At 24.7% G+C, this 23,212-nt stretch overlaps 1 protein-coding gene across 2 annotated transcripts; it reads left to right on the plus strand.

Moving 5' to 3' along the window:
* The first annotated feature begins 2,083 nt into the window (after positions 1–2,083).
* Positions 2,084–22,519, plus strand: LOC126893790 (elongation of very long chain fatty acids protein AAEL008004-like). 2 transcript variants are annotated; one of them, XM_050664297.1, is made up of 8 exons: positions 2,084–2,228; positions 5,872–5,977; positions 9,776–9,966; positions 12,106–12,195; positions 13,992–14,048; positions 16,804–16,909; positions 17,706–17,842; positions 22,051–22,519. In XM_050664297.1, the coding sequence occupies exons 2-8, from the start codon at positions 5,890–5,892 to the stop codon at positions 22,222–22,224; spliced, it is 843 nt and encodes a 280-aa protein (XP_050520254.1). In that variant the 5' UTR covers positions 2,084–2,228; positions 5,872–5,889; the 3' UTR covers positions 22,225–22,519. The 2 variants fall into 2 exon arrangements, with proteins under 2 accessions (XP_050520254.1, XP_050520255.1); XM_050664298.1 differs by lacking the exons at positions 2,084–2,228; positions 5,872–5,977 and adding an exon at positions 7,764–7,991.
* The last annotated feature ends 693 nt before the right edge of the window (positions 22,520–23,212 follow it).

Here is a 23,212-nt window from a genome sequence, read left to right on the forward strand (position 1 = left end):
TAGTTAAGAATATAAAATCAATAATTTGCTATTTGATAAATATTAATATTTTTGAAATTTATAAAAATTGTAAAATACATTTTAATTAAAATATGAAACTATAAATAGCTTATAACTACTTATAAAAAAATGCTGTATTTGGTTCCTTTACTTTTCCCTTTATTTATTTAGTATTATTTTTTTTGGTTAAAAAGATATTTTACGTTTTTCGTTATTATTTTACCGTTTATTTTTCTTCATTTCCTACTAAGGCACTTGGCCTGTTTTACATGATATTGGGGGTGGGACAAATTTTACTGGTATTAACTCAATTATTAATTTTTTGCTAATTGCTTATGATTTTAAATCTAAATTGTTAACCTTTAACAGGCAAGGTTGGGTCATCCTTGACCGGAGCATGTTTTAATATACATTTAAATTTACCTTTCATGCATAAAAATACATTTTTATCTATGAACAAACATTTATAAATTAAAAAAAGATGTTAAATAATGATAAAAGTGAATAAAAATCTATTTGGTCACTCGTGACCCGCCTTGTCTCTTGTAGTAAGATTTTATCCTTGCCTGTAAAGGGTTAATAATGCTTCAGACAACCTGAATCCTTTAAAATGTTACATAATGAAAACTTATATTTATAAGAAAAATGTTCTAAAAACTTTTTGTTTTTATTAATAATCAAATAGCGAATTAAAAAAAAAACATTTATCATTTTTAAAAAATAATTTGGGATTTTTAATTTTACTATAACATTTTAAATAGTAGAAAGAATAACACAGAATAGTTACTGGTAATATTTCAAATAAAATTTATTTTTTAATTAGTTTTTTAATACTTATTTATCTTTATGAAACTTAAAATCATTTAATATTTAGTAAGAGTTGATTATTTGTAGCTAATGTTATTTAAAATTAAAAATATATTTAAAATATTAATTTAAAACTAAAAAATATTAATAATATTTAATTTAAAAGCTACAAAAATCACTAAAAAATTGTAATTCGAGATTTTTGTTACAATGATCTGCGTTAAACAAATATGGTATATGTTTTATGGCTTTTTAAGTTAATATTTTTTAGATATAAATTAATATTTATATTTTAAAATTATAAAATATACTTTAAGTAGAAAAAAATAGTCGTTTATTAGTTCATTTTAAAAAAGTTTCATATTTCTATATCATAAAATATGTTTTATATTATTTTATTCATGAAATGGTTTATAGTAGAAGCGCAGGGGGTAATTTTATAATCATCTCTTGTAAAAACTATTATCATGTACTTTTCATATCCAGTGTTATATGGTATTGATTTTAATCTATGTAGATTTCAACTATTCCTCATCCCCTTTTTAACAGACTCCAAGTATATACAGTTTTAAAAAAAAATCTTTGAATATATATAAAGTAATAATTTTTTGTTGTGTTACATGTATAATTCTCAGAATTAAAAGTCTGTAAAAAATATTAAAACTTAACAGATCGATAAAAAATTCTCTTATTTTAATAATAAAGACAAGCTTGGTAGTAGTTATTTAAAAAACAAAATAAAATTATTATGGGATTAATAATGTTTAAAAAAAAACATGTATTATCAGTAATACAAAGTATATATTAAGTATGATACTAAAATTGCAATTGATATTTCAGTTCAATTACCATTACTCAAACGATTTAAGTCAGATGCTTAAACAATAGAATTTAAAATAAAATTCTTTAAACAAGGGCGTCCACAGATATTTTTTATTAGGGAGAAAATTTTTTTTTTAATATTTGGTTTTACTGTCCGCTCAACAAACCCAGTGTTGAAGTATCTTTAATTTATAATATAATTTAATACAAATACAATTTTATCAATTTGTAATTAAAATAAATATTATTTTGCAAAATTATATAATACACAACTATAGTAAAAATTAATAAAATAAAAAGTCAAGAGAAGGACAATTTATATTCTTGGGGACAATCATGCATATTAATCGAAAATAAAATTTATTTCTTAAATTATTTTTGCACTTGTCGTTCACCTCGAATTTCCAGAATTCTGTTGCGTTGTTACTTAAAATTAATCTTATCGAACATTATTGTATCATTTACAGTTTTCAAGAAGAAACGGTGTGTATGTTTTAGATTCTATCATTTTTTTTCAAATCATTGTATTTCAAACAATTTTTCTAATTATAATTTTTATTAGTGATAAAAATATATCAAATTGTTTTAAGAGTTTTTAAGTAAGTTTTTTAATTTTTGAAAAATAAAATAAAAAAGAGGCATATTTAAGAATAGAATTATTGTACATAACATTTTCAATTTAAATTAATCTGAAAATAATTTTTAAAAAAATTAGGTAAATTTAAAGCTGCTAGATTAATTCTTTTTAAATTGTTAATTATTTTTTCTATAAAGCTAATAATTTTTAAATGATTTTAAACATTTTTAACTGAATAAGTTATATAATTAAGATTCCAAATAATGATATCTAATTTATCCTCAAACAAAATAAGATACTCCTCCTTCAATTTAATAATTGTTAAAAATTATTTGTATATTTGATCTGTTTCAATGTTTAATGATATTGTTTAAATTTAGTAAATTAGTTTATTCTAAATTTCTTTTTGTTTAGGAACATTACACTAATAACTTTATCTAAGTTATATAAGCTTTCCTTTTACCTAATTTCCTTGTAAATAGTTTTTATGCAATTCTGTGAAATAAAAAAATTTAACGTTTTACTATTATTTTTAAAAGGAGAGTATGTTACTTGTAAAACCATTAGGTTTTTGTACCTAATTTTTCTAATTTTCTAATTATATACATGATTAGCTAATTAAAAAAAAAAATTAACTTTAAATTCATCGGTACTTTTTTATAACTTATTTAATTTTTTTAAATTTTACTATTTTGGTTTTTTTAAATTAATATATACATAATATGTATACGCCTTACATTCAAAGCTGATTAAAATAATAATTAAGAGTATACTTTAATGGTCGTTTGTAATTTTTCTTTGTTATATGATACATTTTTGTGTTATTGATACATGCGCAGTGTAACAAAAGATGCTAATAAAGTGAATAAAAGCGCTCTTAATTTTTGTTTTTGCAAGTTTATTTTTTACATAAATGTAGATTATTTTGCTAGAACATAAATTTATGTACTTGTAAATGTCATTGATGACATTATTCAAGCTTAAAATAATATTTATGAATGGTTAAACATGTCTATTTTTATAATCCAGTTATATATGTGATATTTTAACTTTGATTTTCATATTTTTGAACAGTTATTTTGAACCCTAAGTCTTTGACGAAGTTTTAAAAACTTTAATTTGTAATTATATCAAACCCATATTTTTTATTTTTATGATGGATAGTATGTAGTGTGTTTAGTAAGTAAGAAAACGAGTTTTTATTGTTCTCAGTGTTTGTAATAATGGACTTTATTACTTATTTACTAAACACTCTGTATACAAAAATAAAACATAAAAACAAAGTATAAAATTAATTTTGATAATCCTTATCACATAAATTCAAGAAAAATAATTATCAAACAAACTTCCTGCCCAAGGAATAAACTAGGTAAAAAACTTTTAAACTCTATCTATGTGCTTATAAATAAAACACGATTATGTCAAAAATTCAGTTTTCATGATGACGAATTCTCATTTTCAAAACATTATTGTATTCTGTCCTTGATGGACAATGATTTTTGCAAACATTCTTAGGGCATTTTTCCCTATTTGTCCGATAATTTTTACGTGACCTATATAAATAGTAATATGCTTTTAGAATGTGGAATTTTGATAATTTTTAGCAAAGTCTGATTGAAATTCTTGAACTGCAGCTAGTTTATCAGTTTTCCTACGATATTTCCTATCAGTTATATTATATAAGTGAAGTGATCTGAGCAAAAGAACCGCTTATAGCTGAAATTGACTCGTAGAATGACTAGGTCTGTACCATCTGATAGTCAGTGCTCAGCTATGCGTGATTACCTTTTTAGATAAAAAGTTATAAAAGAATACTTATCAATGCCATGATTTCGTTTTGAGAAGTTAGTTTGAAATCCCTCTGCTGTGTCTCTAATCCCTTTCTGCTCATAGTTCCACATTTAGCGTAAGAGTTTTCATAATGTCAATATATATGTCACAATACATTCAAACATCAATATTGACCGCTCTTATATATCTTTAGTGTAATTAATTTTTTTTGAAATAATAATGTTTAAATTTTAGTTATTTTTTAAAACTATTTAGAACTAATTGATGGCTATCTAACATCGTTTCTTATTTAAGTACCACCTTATAGATAAAGGCCTTATACATTTTTTTTCTTAGAAACTATTAAACATTTTAAATTTTCGTAAAGGTGAATATTATTTGATTCAAAAAACTCTACAATATAGTTAAATAATTTTTTTCACCCCTTCAGGGATAAAATATCTAAAAATTAATTTTTTTTATTCGAACTTCTATTTTTTGTTTGATAACATGATATCAAAAATAAAATTTTAAATAATTTTGCCCTTCTAAGTTTTTTTACCTAATAAACCATATCTCTATTATTGCTTGTTTAAGTTTAGTGATTTTCTACCAGCTTTCTATTGATAATTTTCTGTTCAGCATACAGTAGTCATTATTTGTTACAAGTACAATTCGATATAATTCATCTTACAGATATTTTATCTGTAATAATTTATGTATTAATAGACATACACACATTAAAAAGAAATACCATATAGATGTTAATATTTTATTTATTATTTTGTTGTAATTTTTTAATATTATATATAATTGTATAATTATACATAATTGCACATTTAATTTAATTGAATATTACTTATAATAAATAAAATATTATCATATAATTATATGGTAACATTTTTTTTGGAAATTTTTTGTGATAACTCCGTATTTACACATTTTTATTGCCCATAAAAATAATTTATGGCTAATTGAAACAGATTATAGCTTGCTCGCTATTGAAAAACAAATTAATTTGTATTATCTTCGATGCGAAGCTTAGAAGCTATTAATATTACTATGACGTGTTTCTTTTGTGTCTCTTGCCACTATTTCTCAGCTCTCACCGGACCGATTTCTTTCAACGATACGTTAAAAGGTCACAAATCGTGTCTAGTTGAAGACATTACCCTTAAAAATTGAAAAAATTTCCCTTATTTTTTTTATATATGTAATACTCTTTTGAGGTAATTAGTAAAAATATAAAAAATTACTGATGATGAATTAAATTAAATTATGACTTTGAAATCAGCGCGAAATATTGTTTGAGAAAAAAAAATTTTTGACTTTGTTGAAAATTTCTTGTTGACTATTTATTCATAATTAATAACAAATTACATTCTGAAAAGATTTGTATTAAGCTTTTCAATTTTTATACACGTCTGCCATAAAAGTAACAACTACTTTATCATTTTTTATAATTTCTCCGTAAAAATTACAATACTAAATTATTAAGTATCAATTTCATACTATATTTAATTGCTCTAATAGATATTTAATCATATATTATACTAATATATCGTATAACCACTCATTGGGAACAATGAAGGAAATAGAAGTTTATTTTGCTTTTGAATAATTCACCAATATCTTAAGATTAAACACTATTTACAGATTTGCATCGAAGCGTTTCTAATGATAGTGATTTTAAATAATATCATGTATCATCTTTATTTTTCCTATCTATTCCACGCTCTTTTTTTTAGTTTAAAAACTTTTTTACTCTGGAATAATATTGAAATTTTATGTTTTGTTTTTTTAACCTAAGTATAGAAATATAATAATTTTATATTTAAGTATACTATTTACAAGAATTATTAATGAATATAAATGATTTTTTGATTATAAACTAGGTAAATAAAATATACGTGATGAATGCTGATGGAGGATTAAAAATGAATTTCACAACAGACGTTAGTCATACATTTATTGATCTGTTGCAGAAAGAATTAGTATGGGGTGAGTATTTTAATTATTATTAAATACATTAATGAAAATCAAACTAGGAATTTTTTTAATTATGGTATTCAATAAATTGTTCTAAAGATTGGATTAATATGATAATAAATTTAGATTTAAAGTTGGACTAACTTTTTAATCTATTATTTATTTAAAAANTTTTTAATTATGGTATTCAATAAATTGTTCTAAAGATTGGATTAATATGATAATAAATTCAGATTTAAAGTTGGACTAACTTTTTAATCTATTATTTATTTAAAAACAAAAATATAAACAGTTTATATACTTAGTGTGAATGAATATTTTTGACGGGCATTGGAAATGTCGAGAAAATAAAATTTTATTAACTATTTTTCTTATAACATCATATAAATTAAAAAATTTTAATTATTAATTCTAGTTAAAGCTAGTACAAAAATTAAGAAATGTAACAATTTTTCAGATTTTATCTTTTTTTGGTGGAATATAGCTATGATGAAAAATTTCGAAACTATTTACATTATGAAAACTGATCAAATAGAATAAATTATTAAATCAAAATAATCTGTACACAATTTTAAAATAGAGGCAGCTGTTTATTAGCACGAAAAATTGAACAATAAAAGTATATTTTTAAATCTGATTAAAATTCCTTGTGAACACATTAATTTCATAATAAAAAAAAACCCAGCACAGTGGGGTCGCGGCATAGTGGGGATGTTGCATAGTTGGGTCCAGTATAGATTTAATCTGACNTCAGAAAAATTTTGTATCAAGCCTTTCAATTTTTATACAAGTTTGCCTTAAAAGTAATAACTACTTCATATTTTTTTATAAATTCTCCATAAAAATTATAACATTAATTATTAAATATCAATTTCATATTATACTTAATTGTTATAATAATTATTTATTCATATATTATGAATAAATATAATTGATATAATATTATACTATATAAAGTATAATTGATTATACTTATAAATCAAAGAACTAATAATCAGAAATATGAAGGAAATAAGAATTCATTTTGCTTTTGGTATACCAAAATAAATCCACCAATTCCTTAAAATTAAACACTATCTACAGATTTACATCAAAGCGTTTCTTTTGATATTGATTTTAATTACTGTCAGATATCATCTATACTTGACTCAACTATGCTACGTCCACACTGTGCCGCGACCCCACAATGCTTTCGTTTTTTTTTTCATTAGCTTAGCATAATTATTGCACGTAAATTAAATTTTTTTTTTAGAGAAAAAAATATAATAATAATTTTACTTATCGCTTACACATGCATTGATTATTATAGACAGATTACAATTTTAATATATATGGTATTATGTGTTATAGTTTAGTATCTATAACAATTAATATTATTTATATGTATATATACATATAAATATATTTTATTTTATTTTTTGTACACCTACTTTTAAATTATAACTAAAATTACTTTACTGTGACAGTATCTAATATAAAAAGTTAAAATCAGGATCCTATTTTTTCTTTTAAATAATCACCACAATATCTAATAGGCAACGTGATAATCTGTTATGACTTAGTTATATTATTGTAATAGTCAAAATAAATATTAGTAATGAATTAACAATTAATATTTAACATGATTCAACATAGAAATAATATATTTTTATATTATTTTTTAAACGGCTATTTAANTGATTCAACATAGAAATAATATATTTTTATATTATTTTTTAAACGGCTATTTAAATATATAAGTAAACAATGTAAGTATATATGTTTTTTTATTTATTATTATTGTTTTTTATGGCTCCATTCACATTTTCGATATCTTCATCGTGATGGTGTTGAATGAAAGTTGTTGGAGGTTGGTTAGATTTAGTCGCGTCCCGAGACTATCATGTCCAGTTTGAATGGTAATCCCTTCTCGGCTCAACCCGTAGATCCGTCTCATCACAGGATTTATGGATTAATCCCACACCAATTTTTTTGTGATCTTGGTTTGTTCCGCTGTCACAGATTACTTGTTGCACTATTGTTGAAAGTAATTAACCTTAAGTGTCGTTTTTTAGTTCTTAAACTTAGCGGGAAAAATTTAAGAAACAAATTCAGTTCTTAATATTTATTAGATGTTTATTGTAATTGAAATAGATGAATAGTAAAATAATCGCAATAATAATCTATACAATAAATAGTACGACGACGGAACTAAATGTTATTAAAATATTTGACTTGGATATGCACGAGTAGTCAGCTATTTGTTGGATCAACACAACTTGTGTAATAGTTTATAACAATAATGATTTTTCTACTCTCATTATTTCAAAAAAATATTAAATAACTTCAATTTTAGCTTCAATGCGAAGCTGAGAAGGTATTAATTTTACTATGATGTGTTTTTTTATTTTTATTATTATTTTTTTTTTGTGTCTGTGGACACTCAATCTCAGCTCTCGCTAGACCGATTTTGATGAACAATATGTCTAATGATTACATATCATATCTAGTGAAGACATTACCCTCAATTTTTTCAATTTTTTTTACTTAAAATTGCCATAACTTTTTTAAAAAAAAACCGAATGATTATATATATACTTTTTATAGATACCTTTAGGTATTTACCTATCATTTTATATATTTTTGTGAAAATTTGACTCTTTATAAGCCCACAGGAAGGGTTTCAAAGTGGTAACTTTTTTACAAAAAATTAACTTTTCAACTTAACTTTTGAAAATGTTTCGGAAAGACTGACACTTTTATATATATATTAAATTAAAGCTATTGTAATATACTTTAATTTGAAAAAAAAAATTTGACCTCTGGATTTGTCTTCATGGTAAAAATGATTACCGTATTCAAAAATATGCTATTTTTGTATTAAAATTCTGGGTTTTGAATTTTATTTTATTTTAAAATACCTGACAAGGGGAGTACACAGATTTTCATAAATGTTATATAAGTAAAATTGATATAGCATAGAAAGTTAAACTTACTTAAATTTTTTTGCTTTTTTGAAATATAGAAAAATAACTTTGAAATTTGAACTAGCTTAAATAGCTATTTTTTTTAGCTGAACGGTAGCGACGTACGGTTGCCGAGTTGGTAAAACTTGTGTTTGACTCACTTGGGGTACAAGTTTCCAACCCGCCTATGGCAAGGGATTTTTTTGCATTTTTTTCTTGATGCTTTTTATGTTAGAATAAATTTTCAACGCCTTTGATTTTTATCTCATTTAGATTCAATAACTTTAATAAAGATCAAGTATCCCATCACTGTAGTCGCCACTCGCGAGAAGAAATTTCTTATTCATATTAAAATTATTTTACTAATTTTAAGTTTTAAGTGCTTAAAAGTAGCATAAAATCGCTCTCGTAGGAAAGTGGTTGGCAAGTAAATACTCACTAAAACTCAAAACAAACGTTGAGGCGATATGTATTACGAATGGATAAAATAATTCCAATGAATGAATCCAATGTAAGGGATGTACTTGGCGTAGCGTAGCGATGATGAATGGTAGTTCTAGTTTCAACAAATGCATTAAATACTTGTTAAATCACCTTCNTGAGGCGATATGTATTACGAATGGATAAAATAATTCCAATGAATGAATCCAATGTAAGGATGTACTTGGCGTAGCGTAGCGATGATGAATGGTAGTTCTAGTTTCAACAAATGCATTAAATACTTGTTAAATCACCTTCTGTCAGTTTCTGTGCACATTACATATCAATTAACTCGATTATTTTGCAATAAAATTTATGATTTTAATTTAATAATATTAAAAACACAAACATTAAAACGCATATATAAATTAATTTTTTTTTACAGATGATGAAGTCGATTCTTGGATGTTCATGAGATCTCCAATACCAGTATTTTCAATTGTGATTATTTATTTAATATTCATATTGAAATTTGGTCCAAAAATAATGGAAAATCGAAATCCAATTAATTTGAAGTACCCAATGCTGCTCTACAATATTATTCAAGTTGCTTTTAATGCTTATATGGTTTCACTGGTTAGTGGTAATTTGTATTATTTGTTGGTTAACGTTAATATATTTTTTTAATTATTCAAGGCTAGAAATTAATACATTAATATTTACATGTTAAATTTAATTATTTAACTTAACTTTTTCGTTTTTTAATTTTCTGGTATACTAACTAAACTTATTAAGTAAGTTAGAGATTATTTTTGTGTCTTTTACAGTAATAACACAATTATGTATTAGTTTTTAGTGATACTATTATTTATGATCTGCTATTTTTTTATTGAATGGTTTTGTTTTGAGAATACATATAATTTTGATTTGTAATCTTTCATTGTTTTTTAAAAATTAATTTTATTTTATGTTTATTGCTATACTAAAATGTATTTTAGTGGTATTGTTTCGAACCATTTATATTTTGTTGCTATAAATCAACTGACTGGCCATAAATAAGTCTCAGAAATATTTTGAAATGGACTTGTTAAACTTAACTTCTTTACTCTGTTCTTGTTTTTGTTAGTGGTTACAACATTTTAGTGATACCAAATGTTATCAACCAGTCTATTTTACAGATATTGCGTGAGACATAGTTATTCTGTTAGATATGTAGTTACGAGAGTGCGTATTTTTATAGATTTTGTTGTGACTGGAAACACCACTTGCTCTACCACAACTAGTTATGCGAAAAAATTCATTGTTTTAACCACTATATGTCCCTACTTCGTGTCAGTATTCGATCGATTGCACTTGTACGAACACACCGTAACCAAGTAAAATCTTGCATCCAATTTGTGTTTTTTATTTGATTTATGTTTCGTCACCCTTGAAAACTTAACGCCATATAGTTCTAGAGTGTTTGTTGGACTATAATGGTATGATTGAAAATCTCCCCTATGATACGTTGTATTCATAATAAAGTCACATTGCAATTCGTTTCTCTAAACCACACAAAGCTCCTTCCGTCCTCCGACTTCTTTCCTTGTTGTCATCAGCATTTGGGTTGAGGGGAAGATTGGAGTAGCTGAGGCGGGACCATAGCATCTTTAGGACAACACCGGTTTTTGACGTTTGCTCTGGTGATTCTGGCTAATCTGGCCTTGTGTTGGCTCATTTGAAAGCGAACATTTTCGTCGCGCATATTGTGATGATGGTTTTGCTATTCTGTTTCTGCGTGTCGTTTCTACTGACGTTCAAGTCATTGTTTCAGTAGTTATATCGATTTTGTTGGCAATTTTACGCGACTTGTGCGAATTGCACCATCATCTTTAGACTAACTGAAACTGATTTTTTGGACTCAACGATCGTAAATAACTCTTGTAAATGGTATTGCATTCACAGATTTAATTTAACATATGTTTAAAAGACATAGGATTTCCGGAACTTTTTCAAAAGTTTAGTTAAAAAAATTAAATCTTCGTGAAAAAAATACTTAATAAAATTACCCTCTGTTTTCATGTAAAATACATTATAATACAATCATAATACATTATCATAATGTAAAAGTTCAAAAAAATTATATCAAATCAAAGAGAAAGACGTAACGTATTTTTATAAAAAAGTAATTTGGTTCTTTCATTTTTCAAAAAGTTATAAAAGTTTTAAATACCAAAACAGCATTACAATATTAAGTGATTTTTATACGAAAATTAAATTTTTTGTGTCAATTTCGATGGCTATTCGCACATAGATAATTTTTTTAAAACTTATACTGAGTGATCGGTTTATGTATAACTCACCTGCTCGCAAATTTATACAATATTGGAAAAATAATTTTAAATTTCTTTTAGTTATATATAATTTTTGATATATCAACTAATAACTACTTTTTAGGATCATAACTTTTAATTTTTAACATATAGTTAAAAGACACAGTTTTTCCTTTCAAATGGTGCTAACTTATACAATTGAGTCGTTATTATCTTCTTATTTATATTATTTTATATTTACACTGGAAAAAATACAGCTGACAATGTTTTTACTGTTAAATCAATTATAATGATGATATAATGATTTTAATGAAACATTTATTTATTTCATAAATTTTATATTCATCTAACAAAAATGTATGATTAATTAACAAGAAATTATTATTGTCTATATATTAACCATAAATTTATTTATTGTGTTGACGTTTTTTTTTCTGTCTAAGTACATATTATTATTTTACAGTTTTTTACAACACCTGGAGCAATTAATCATCATTTTAATTATTTATGTCATCCATTACCAAGAAGTTCAAACAAAAATCTTTTGCTTGAGGTAAGATATTTTACAATTATATTTAAAATTAAGGTGCATATTATGGTGCAGTGGATTTAGATATTGTCTAATTCTGGAATTTAGTTTTACTCCAGTACCACCAGCCAGTCTTTTACTCTCTTTATGCTATCTCTCTTTACATAAACTAATCATTCTGTGATCTATTACTCCTACTTTTATAAGTTATATAATGTTGTTATTTCTTTCTAAAATAAGTATTAACCACAGCAAAATCATACGATACTACAAAATCGAGGATTCTTTCTCTAGCCTCATACTTACTTCTAAAATTACACCCTCCATGTGCTCTTTCATATCCTTTTCACTCATTACCGACATATCTTCATTACCAATTATTCCCTGCATCACCGTATCCATCTCTCTTAAAAACTATTTTTTGTCTATTACATCATATCTTACTTTTGGTATATAGGCCCTTACTAGATTCAACACTTTTTCTAGACTAATTTAATTAATTTTTCCAAATTTGTAAATTAAAGATAATAAAAAATAAATCTATAACATTACTAAAATATTATTACATTTACATTTTTTTTTAATTAAGATATAATTAATTAAATAAATAATTGAGATGATCATTAATAACAAAATTATTGCTGAAATACGGCGTTTATACGCCCCAAGTATACCCGCAAGTAAGTGACTTACCTTACAAGATTTTGAGACACCCTGGTAAAATATGCAAGACATCAATAATTGATTATTTTAATAATATTTTAATTATTAAAATAATATAATAAATAAATATATATAAAATAAAACAAAGTGACGGTTTTGAATCACGACCGTCATTGCTCGGGGACCTGAATAATATTACAAAAAAAAAACATAGAAATAATAAGAACATGACGAGTGGTTTCTGAAAACATTAGTTATATTATAAGGGGTACCTAAAACGAAATTGGGGCACCTAAGAATAAATATATAAAAAAGAGATTTTAATTGCATCACATGCTTATGGCACATTTTACAAAACAAAAATTTGGCTCAAAACATTAAATAATAAAAATACTCTACTAGCCTTGATGAGTTTAAGGATTGTTAGTAATCACTTATGAAAAAAATAATAATTAACAAAAACGCTATTTGCATCGCACAGAACAAAAATATACTGCTTTGAACGGGAAACAACTCGATCAGTTCAAACTCTGGCTGTTTTCCGATAACCAGCATTTCGAAACTAGTTAGTTCGAAGGAGTCGTCTTAACATCTCGAGTCTTTAGAGTTAAAGGTCAACGAAATTATAAATACTGTACCGAAATTCATAAAAATAATGTGAATTGACATTTTTTTAAATGTAACTATACATAATATGTATAATATGGTGAGTAATACATGTTAGTACTCAAATTAAGAAGAGTGGAGTAGGATTGGACGAGTATACACAGAAACACCGTCCATTTAAACTAGCTTGGAAATAGTAAGGTAGAAGAATCCATCTTAAGAAATAGTAAGCATAGATGAGTACCAAAAAAATTTGAACACCTTATTATAAAGATAGTAAATATGGCATTCGTCTTTGCAACACACATAAATCTCTAAATTTCATAATCTCTAAATTATTTTTATTTCTAATGCAATTAAATGGTTTGATAAACGGATCATTTTAGTATAGTTGTAGTTGTAAGAACATATTTCATTAATGTCATTTAATTTTATTGAAACTTTTTTTCTTTTAAAAATTAATTTTCATGTAAAAATTTTTAATTATGACTTATTTTACGCATTACTTTTAACAAATTATTTGTTCTAATAGAGGTATTTTATTTTTTTAGCTTAACAAAGCATCGTGGTTTTTCTTCGTATCAAAATTAATGGATCTCACCGATACCGTAAGTAATTAATTTTCTAAACTGAGTGTCAAAAAAATTAAAAAATGAATTTAATTAAAAAAAATATTTTATGTTTCAAGCTAAAAATCTTATATATTTACTATGTATCTTATCAAATATAACTGCCTTAAATAGTATTAATAAAACAGTATGACTAACATATTATGTAACTATAATATTTTGCCGATTTTTGAAATCCTGACAATAACAACACATATCCTTCAATCTCAAAAATCATATTTTTAACTATCTTATTAGTACTTACCCCATTATTAATTTGATGACTAAAACTGTTGTTTTTTCTGAACATGTTTGAAAAAATATGTATATAAGAACAACTACGGTTAAGAAGCTTAGTCTGTTGAAAATTTAGAAAATTATATATAGCGTATCTCAGATATAACTGACAACCCTTATAACATTGGCTACTATTATTATTTGTTCAAATTTCGTTAAAAATAATTATTAACTTCTTAGACTATGTTTAAAAAGCAGTTTTTATTATTTATCATTAATAAGAAAGTTTTTTAATTATATAATGAATAGAAGTTTTATAGTTTTATAATGTTAAGCAGTGTTTGTCAGTACCTTAAGGTTTCAAGTTTATATTAAAAGTGTTAATACCGATGCCTTTGGAATACATTTAATTTTAATAAAAAATAAATCATGTTTTAACGCAAGTGCTTTGCAGGTGATTCAATAAAATTTGGGATTAGTTTAAAAAGGTGTTTGAAATAAGAGGTAGTTTCGAAGAAGATTNACAAAACAGTTTTTATTATTTATCATTAATAAGAAAGTTTTTTAATTATATAATGAATAGAAGTTTTATAGTTGCTCCGATATAATGTTAAGCAGTATTTGTCAGTACCTTAAGGTTTCAAGTTTATATTAAAAGTGTTAATACCGATGCCTTTGGAATACATTTAATTTTAATAAAAAATAAATCATGTTTTAACGCAAGTGCTTTGCAGGTGATTCAATAAAATTTGGGATTAGTTTAAAAAGGTGTTTGAAATAAGAGGTAGTTTCGAAGAAGATTAAAAAACTAACTAAATTTTGGGTGTGAGATTTAATGCTTTTTATATGGTACTGAAAATGGTGCTTAACCTAAGAATATCATGGTCAGTTTTTTTTCTGAATCAGAGACTAAAAAACATATAGATTGTTTAGTAAGTAATGAAACGGATTTTTATTATTCGCATTATTTCTAACAATAGAAACCCCTTTCCTAACTTACTGAACACCTATATAATAATTAATAATAACAGTGTAATTATTATGACACATGATGTATTTATTTGTTTTTGTACAAGTTGTGAGCTATAAATTCTATAGTAAAATATTGTATTTATAGTAATAGATTATAAAATATTCATTGATAAATAAAAATGTGTAATGAAAATGCATAACATTGAATTGTACATAACAGTCTTAGACCCATCACACATTTTTGTAGAAAAGAATTTAAAAATGTGTATTTTGAAATTTTGGAAAAAAAATTANAGACTAACTAAATTTGGGGTGTGAGATATAATGCTTTTTATATGGTACTGAAAATGGCGCTTAACCTAAGAATATCATGGTCAGTTTTTTTTCTGAATCAGAGACTAGAAAACATATAGAGTGTTTAGTAAGTAATGAAACGGATTTTTATTATTCGCATTATTTCTAACAATAGAAACCCCTTTCCTAACTTACTGAACACCTATATAATAATTAATAATAACAGTGTAATTATTATGACACACGATGTATTTATTTGTTTTTGTACAAGTTGTGAGCTATAAATTCTATAGTAAAATATTGTATTTATAGTAATAGATTATAAATTATTCATTGATAAATAAAAATGTGTAATGAAAATGCATAACATTGAATTGTACATAACAGTCTTAGACCCATCACACATTTTTGTAGAAAAGAATTTAAAAATGTGTATTTTGAAATTTTGGAAAAAAAATTAATTCTAAATATTAAAAAAACATACCTTAAACAAAGTTTGTTAGATTGAAAACATACTATGATTAAACTGTTTTCTAAACGTGTTTAAACACCTAACATTTTAGAATGTACATTGGTCTTATGAGACATTTAAAACGTTTTAAAATTCTTAATAGAATTGATTAATAAATCAAGATGATTTATAAATTTTTCTGAAATTATACAATCTAAATTAGTTTAAATACTTATAAAAATGACATACCTAAAATTTTAAGTAAATCAGAAAAAATTAACACATCCATAAAAGTCTAAATTTTTAAACCTCAATTATTTTGGATAACTATACATTTTTCATTGTTTTTTAGTGCAGTGCATAAATAATAGATTTACAAAAAAATTGTAGAAATTAAAAAATTTGAACTTTTTATTTAAATAAATTCTATTCTGAACAAAACGTATAAAATCAAAGAAATTTTAGCGTTAATTGTATAGTATTACAAAACTTGTCGTTTTTTGTTAAAGAAAAATACATCATTGGTTAAAAAAAATTATTTTTATTTGCTTTAAAAATGTAGTCTTACACTTTCATCATTTACTTTTCGGCTTAAAATGTTTAACTATAAAAATAAATCAGATTCGTGTCATACCCAAGCCTTTATTTTTTAAAAATTACAATTATTTTCTATTATACTTGGTTAAAAAGAGGTGTAAAAAACACATTATAATGTAGTATTGTACAAAATATAGAAACCTAGTAGTTAATATTAATTCAATCAACTTGTATAATGTATTTAATTTTATAAAAATTTTCTAGGTGTTTTTTGTTCTACGAAAAAAACAATCGCAAGTAACATTTCTGCATATTTATCATCATTGTAACATGGTAATCTCATGTTGGGCATATCTTAAGCTTATAAAAGGTTTGATTGCTATTAAATACCATATTTTTCTCTTTTTAAAATAAAACATTTAGTATACAATGAGTAAGGAAATGAGTTTCTATTGTCCTCATTATTTGTAACAACAACCTGTTTCCTTACTTTTTAAACATCTGTATATTTCATTTTTTATACTATTTATGCCTATTATTGAAATATTAGTACGCCCGTATAAGTGCATTATTCATCTATGATGAATTAGAATGTTAGACAATCGTAATTAATATCCATACTCCTTGGTTGGGATGGGTAATTAGTGGGGACAACTAAACTGAGTACATCTTATCAGACGTTTGGTAAAAAACAAGTCAAAGGGATAGTATTGTGAGAATTACCAGCGATTTTATAAACCAATTTACATGTGACTAACGCACGTCGAATATGTTTGAAAAAATGATATGTTAAATAAATATTTACTTTTTGATTTTTTTTTTGAACAATGTAAAATTTTCAATTATTAGTTGAATAAAACAATTAGAAACGAACAATGAACATTTTCAATAGAAATTTCTCTTGGGAAATAAATTTATGGAAACTCTAAATTTTTTTTAATTTTTTTTTTTTTTTACAGGAGAANGCACGTCGAATATGTTTGAAAAAATGATATGTTAAATAAATATTTACTTTTTGATTTTTTTTTTGAAAAATGTAAAATTTTCAATTATTAGTTGAATAAAACAATTAGAAACGAACATTCAACATTTTCAATAGAAATTTATCTTGGGAAATAAATTTATGGAAACTCTAATTTTTTTTTAATTTTTTTTTTTTTTTACAGGAGAACAGTTGCTTCTATGTGGCCTTATAAATGCAACAGTCCATGTTATTATGTATAGTTATTACTTTTTATCTGCATTAGGACCTCAAATACAAAAATTTTTATGGTGGAAAAAATATTTAACTAGAATACAGATTGTAAGTTTGAATAAAAATTTGTGTTTAACGATAAAGAAAATAGTTATTTCACAAAGTTAAATTTTTGGTATACTATAAAAAGTTTTCTTAAATTTAATTATAATGTACACCGGAGCATAATTAGAAATTGTGTATAGTAGGTCTAGATAGCTTTTAGAATGTAGTGTAGTTGACTCTCTAGCCTAGCTAATATAATTTTATGTCTATGAGGGGATCTGAACTCAGGAATCCCTGCAACCAGGGAGGTGGCGAAGGTCTTAAAATATTTGTAACATAATAAGTGTTTATCCTAAAGTTTTTATGGATACATAGAAGTTTTCTAGAGTAAATTAAAAACAAATTTGGTAAAATATATCTAAATTTTGCATTAAAATCTGCTCTAAACATGGCTAACGTGATATTATTTTTTACAAATTAAAAGAAATATATATTTCAATTAATTAAAAAATATTTCTTATAATATTTTTATAATACTAAAAATGAAAAATTTATCAAAAAAAAAATTACAGGTAGCTGATTTTTGAATAAAAATTTGAAGAGTTAACTGGTAGCTTATGCAGAGTGATTTTTTTATCATAACTCATTCAATTACTTACAGAATAAAAATAATTTAAATTATTATTTTTTGGTTATCTTTAGTTACACATTAATCTTAAATTATTAATTTTGTAATGCTTTTTAAGTTCATCCCGTATGCCTTGTAAAGATGTTATCTTTTTTTTCAAATGGGAACACATTTTTTATTTAATAAAATGTTTGAGTTTTTAATTTAACAGTAAATGACATTTGAATTTTTAATATAACTTGATTAGTTTATTAAATGTAAACATTTAAAGTTTATATTTTTTGAGTTAATATACATGTATAATAAACAAAGGATTACAAATACAGGTAGTTAATTGGTTTTTTATGGCGTCGATATTCGCAAGTACACAGTATTTATTATCAATGGTGGTAAGGCACATTATTGTGAATTTATGAATACACTAACTGGCAATACAGAAAGTATATCTATTGATAATCATAATTGACAATAAACACTCAGTGACTGCGAAAGCGACGTCATTAAAATTTTATGTATGTCTAACGTTAATCGTGGATAAGATGAGAAAATAGGCTATGATGGTTTGGTTAAGTTATGAGGAGAAAAGGATTCGGAAGCTATAAGAACAGTTATGGAAATGAATGTTGAAGAAAGATGAGGTAGAGGAAGATCAAAAAAGAGATAAAGGGAAGTAATTGAATGCGATATGAGAATGGCTGAAATCTAATTAAGAAAATGATTGGTACAATTTCTCCTTATTTTTCCGCAACTTTTGATCTATTATTTCAGAGATCATTAATATCTTAAAATGTAGACTGGAAGTGAAGTGTGAAGTGCGAGATATTTCTCGGCCGCACCTGTTATCTTTCCGGGATATAAAAATATTAATTAATTTTAAAATACTGATCAATACATTTTTATCGATCCGTTATTTTGTTAACTAGATAATTTCTTATTTTATAAGTAGCATAATAATATTATACTACAAATTATGGGGCCAATTAAATAAATTAATTTCTTAACTCTGTTAATTATAAGTAATGATGCTAAAAAAAAAAATAAATGATAAATTAAGAATTATATGACTATGAACCAAGAATATTTATTTAATATTATATTTAACTCGCAAATAATTAAATGGTTTGTAATAAACAAATTTCCGTTATATATATTAAATATTTTTTATATGTTTTAAGTATACTTTAAAGTATTATTATCGTGTAAAATATTACATACGCTCTACCAATAATTACATATATGATATATAAATATAGTAACAAATAAATAATACCAATTAAAATTGAATATCGATCGTTTGGAATTAACTTTCGTACTCTATGAATATTGTTTTTAATAAACTAAAAATATAGATTTACTTTCATTTATTTCCATTTTTTTAAATATAAAATTTAAAATATTTCATAATATTGGGAAAGATTATTTTGTATTATATTGTTATAATATTAACTTTTGACTTAAATACACAAATCTATTACGATCGCCTTTGAACAAAATTTAGAACAGCTCAATAACAACTTTTCGATCAGTACTTTAAAAGTTAACATTTTTATACTTTAGTGGTGGAAAGGTGCGATTGATAAATATTTAATGATAATTATAGTCATGCCCACGCCCCATTTCCAAGCATGGATTATTACTCTTAATGTCTGGCACAATTTTTATTAGGATATGATTCTGCATGTGCGCATTGTAATATATTTTGTATATTTTATTAATCAATGTTTAATGGGTATATAAAAATTTCAGCATGATTATAAGTATATAAGCTTGACGCGTAATCCAATAGGTACAATTGACATGTATTCACTAATCCACTGAGCACCACACAATATATGAAGAGTGAATGTGTCAAACGTTCTATGTGCCAAAAACATATTTGTTCAGAAAACACAAAAAACGATGGTAACATGGGCATGTCTCACATAACGAACACCATCTATGAATGCAATTTTGTACAAGTAAAAAATTTAATTGACATTTGAAACACATACAAGATTGTGGCCTTTGGCAAATAGAACATAAATCAGAAATAAAACAATTTTTCACTTTTTTGGCACATAGAACGTTTGACACATTCACTCTTCATATATATATATAGCTGTTTTAACACCACAATAGGCACTATGATAGTACAAGAAAATATATATATACGTATACGTCTATATATATTTATTTATTCAAATTACACTTCGCACAGTAGGTTGCATTTATATATCCTTCGTTAGTTCGATATAAGTTAATAATACTAATAGAATCGCAAACGAGAAAAAATAAAACGAAAGTTCAATAAAAGAAACGCAACAACCAGTCAAGGCTAACGTTGTAAACGGAACAGAACGCATTATCAGTAATACATATTTATCACCTTGTCACAGTGTCAAGGGCGGGAAACACCGATTGTCATTTTAATAGGTGTACGGCTGATATCGATAGAGACGCGGGTAAGCGCCAGCCTAGAGCGTAGCGCGGTGCCGTGTCAAGTTTTTACGTACACTATTAGGACAGTACAGTTTGTTATAATCTATGAGTTTATCTTAAAATTTGGGACTTGATTGTATATGTGTGGTACTCAGCTTCATTTTCCTCGAGGAGATGAATTAATTTTCTATAATTATCCGGGTTTGCGGTTTAAACCTTTAGATGGGTAGATGTTGATTTGCACGTAAATGTGTTTGGGCCCATCAATTTTGTAAACTCTTTGAATAGATCTGAGAAATTTAGTACTCTTTTTATGAAGGTAGGAGGTGGTAACTTGACATTCATATGTGTATGTTTGGTGGTATTCAAGTGATCCTGACGGGTAGACTTGTGTATATCATTGCTATTGTTATCATTCTCAATATTTTCGACATCATCAATAGTATCAACAAGAATACTAGCGGTTTGGAGTAGCGAATAATTTTGTTTTTTTGATGACATCAGCAGATGGCGACAGCGATGATGGTGATGAAGCTAAAAATCTTTTATTAGATTGTGGGGTAGAATCCATGTTTTTGCTATTTTTGTTTACAATTTTATTGTTGATAATTTTAATAGGCGAAACAGTTTTATCTTTATTTGGAGTCCTGTTGGTCGACATGGAACTATCTTGATCAAAAGTCCAAAGGTCACCGTGTGCGACGGCACCTTGGAAACGATAGAAAGTAGATATAATTTTATTGACCGAGATGTACAATTAAAAAAAAAAAAATTACTATAATTACTATCCTCTGTAAGGGTAGATGAGTAACAACTGGAAGACGTTGCAGAAATTCTGAGTTTTCTTTAACGACTATATAGGTGGAAGAGAAAAAAAAGAAGAAAACATGCATAGAATTTAGTTAGAACTAAAATAAACACGTTAGTCATAACACGGGAATGCCGAAAAAACGTGTGTACTGTTAGGCTGACTGTGCGAGACTGATTCATGTCATCAAACTAAAAAAAAAGGGGTTCACATTAAACACAATAAATTTTAGGTTTTTAAGCGATAAAAAAAAATTATTTTATTACTATTTATTGTATACTGATTAATAATAACATATTTTCCTTTACAAATATTAAAAATATTTAATAGTTTCTAAGAAAATATATGTTTTATCCTTAATGAATCACATATCAATCTATAAATTAAGTTAATAATTAAAATATTTATTTTTTACAGGTACAATTTTTAATAATAATAGCCTACCAAACGTGTTTGTACCTATTTGATTGCAACTTTCCTAAACTATTTGTTATGTATTGTATTGCCAATGGAATATTATTCTTATACTTATTTATTATGTTCTACCAAAAAACATACACTAAAAATGAAAAAAAAGAACGCATTGATTAAAAATTGCATCTGAAAATAACTAAGATCATTTATTAAATAAATTACGATGGATTTATAACACGATGAACCAAATTGGTTTATATATTGTTTATATTATAAATAATTTTTTCTGTTTTGCCATAATCTGAGTATTTGTATAATTTGAGTTTTTACAAAATGTAAATGTAACATAATATTTTTTTTTTTTATTTAAGATAGAACGATTGTTGTGAAAAATGTATTAATTTCATTTATTTATATGTTATAATTTGACTAATTTTAATTAGATTTTTTAATATAATTATTCTGATAAATACATTATATGATTTCTTATTTGAGTATAGTTGAAAATGCCAGTTAACAATCACTACTATGTGTTTAACAAGAATATTATCTAATTTTACTATAATAAGCTTATGTTATTGTATTTATAAAAAAGAAAACATCTAAATTTATTTCTACCTCAATTTCACGATTTTTGATATAATATCCTTTGCTATGTATTTACTGAAAAACTCCAATTTTCTTTATAAAGTTATAAATTGTTGTATAAGCTATTTATATATATATATATATATATATATCTTTACATTATAACTTAAGGGAGTTTTCTATACCCAAAATATTTATTAGATTAATGACATGCGCTTTAACATATTAAAATTGAGAAGGTTATTTTTTTATGCGAAATAGCAATTTTTAATCCCCATCAATTGTCAAATTAAGAGTTATATATCTAGTTATAGTTATATAGAGTAATATAATATATACCTAAAGGAATGTAATAATATCCATGGTATTTGTAAAAATTGTAATTTTCGGGGGGGATTTCTTTCATTTACATGGAACAAGAAATATATTCAATTATACAGAGTAATATCTTGAACAAAAAATAATTTATGATCTTTTAACATATCGTTAATAAATCAATCTAGTTAAAAACAAAAAAATTAATTAAAAAATGTAAAACATTGAAGACGCGGTATAATGAGTATAGATGATATCTGAC

Source organism: Daktulosphaira vitifoliae, unplaced genomic scaffold, assembly GCF_025091365.1.
Source record: "Daktulosphaira vitifoliae isolate Bord-2020 unplaced genomic scaffold, ASM2509136v1 Scaffold_1, whole genome shotgun sequence".
Classification (NCBI taxonomy): domain Eukaryota; kingdom Metazoa; phylum Arthropoda; class Insecta; order Hemiptera; family Phylloxeridae; genus Daktulosphaira; species Daktulosphaira vitifoliae.

Coding starts and splice junctions, on each gene's coding strand:
- LOC126893790 (XM_050664297.1), top strand. CDS start 5,890: ATGAATGCTGATGGAGGATTAAAAATGAATTTCACAACAGACGTTAGT. Junction 9,967..12,105: donor ATGCTTATATGGTTTCACTG/GTTAGTGGTAAT, acceptor ATTATTTTACAG/TTTTTTACAACACCTGGAGC. Junction 12,196..13,991: donor ACAAAAATCTTTTGCTTGAG/GTAAGATATTTT, acceptor TTATTTTTTTAG/CTTAACAAAGCATCGTGGTT.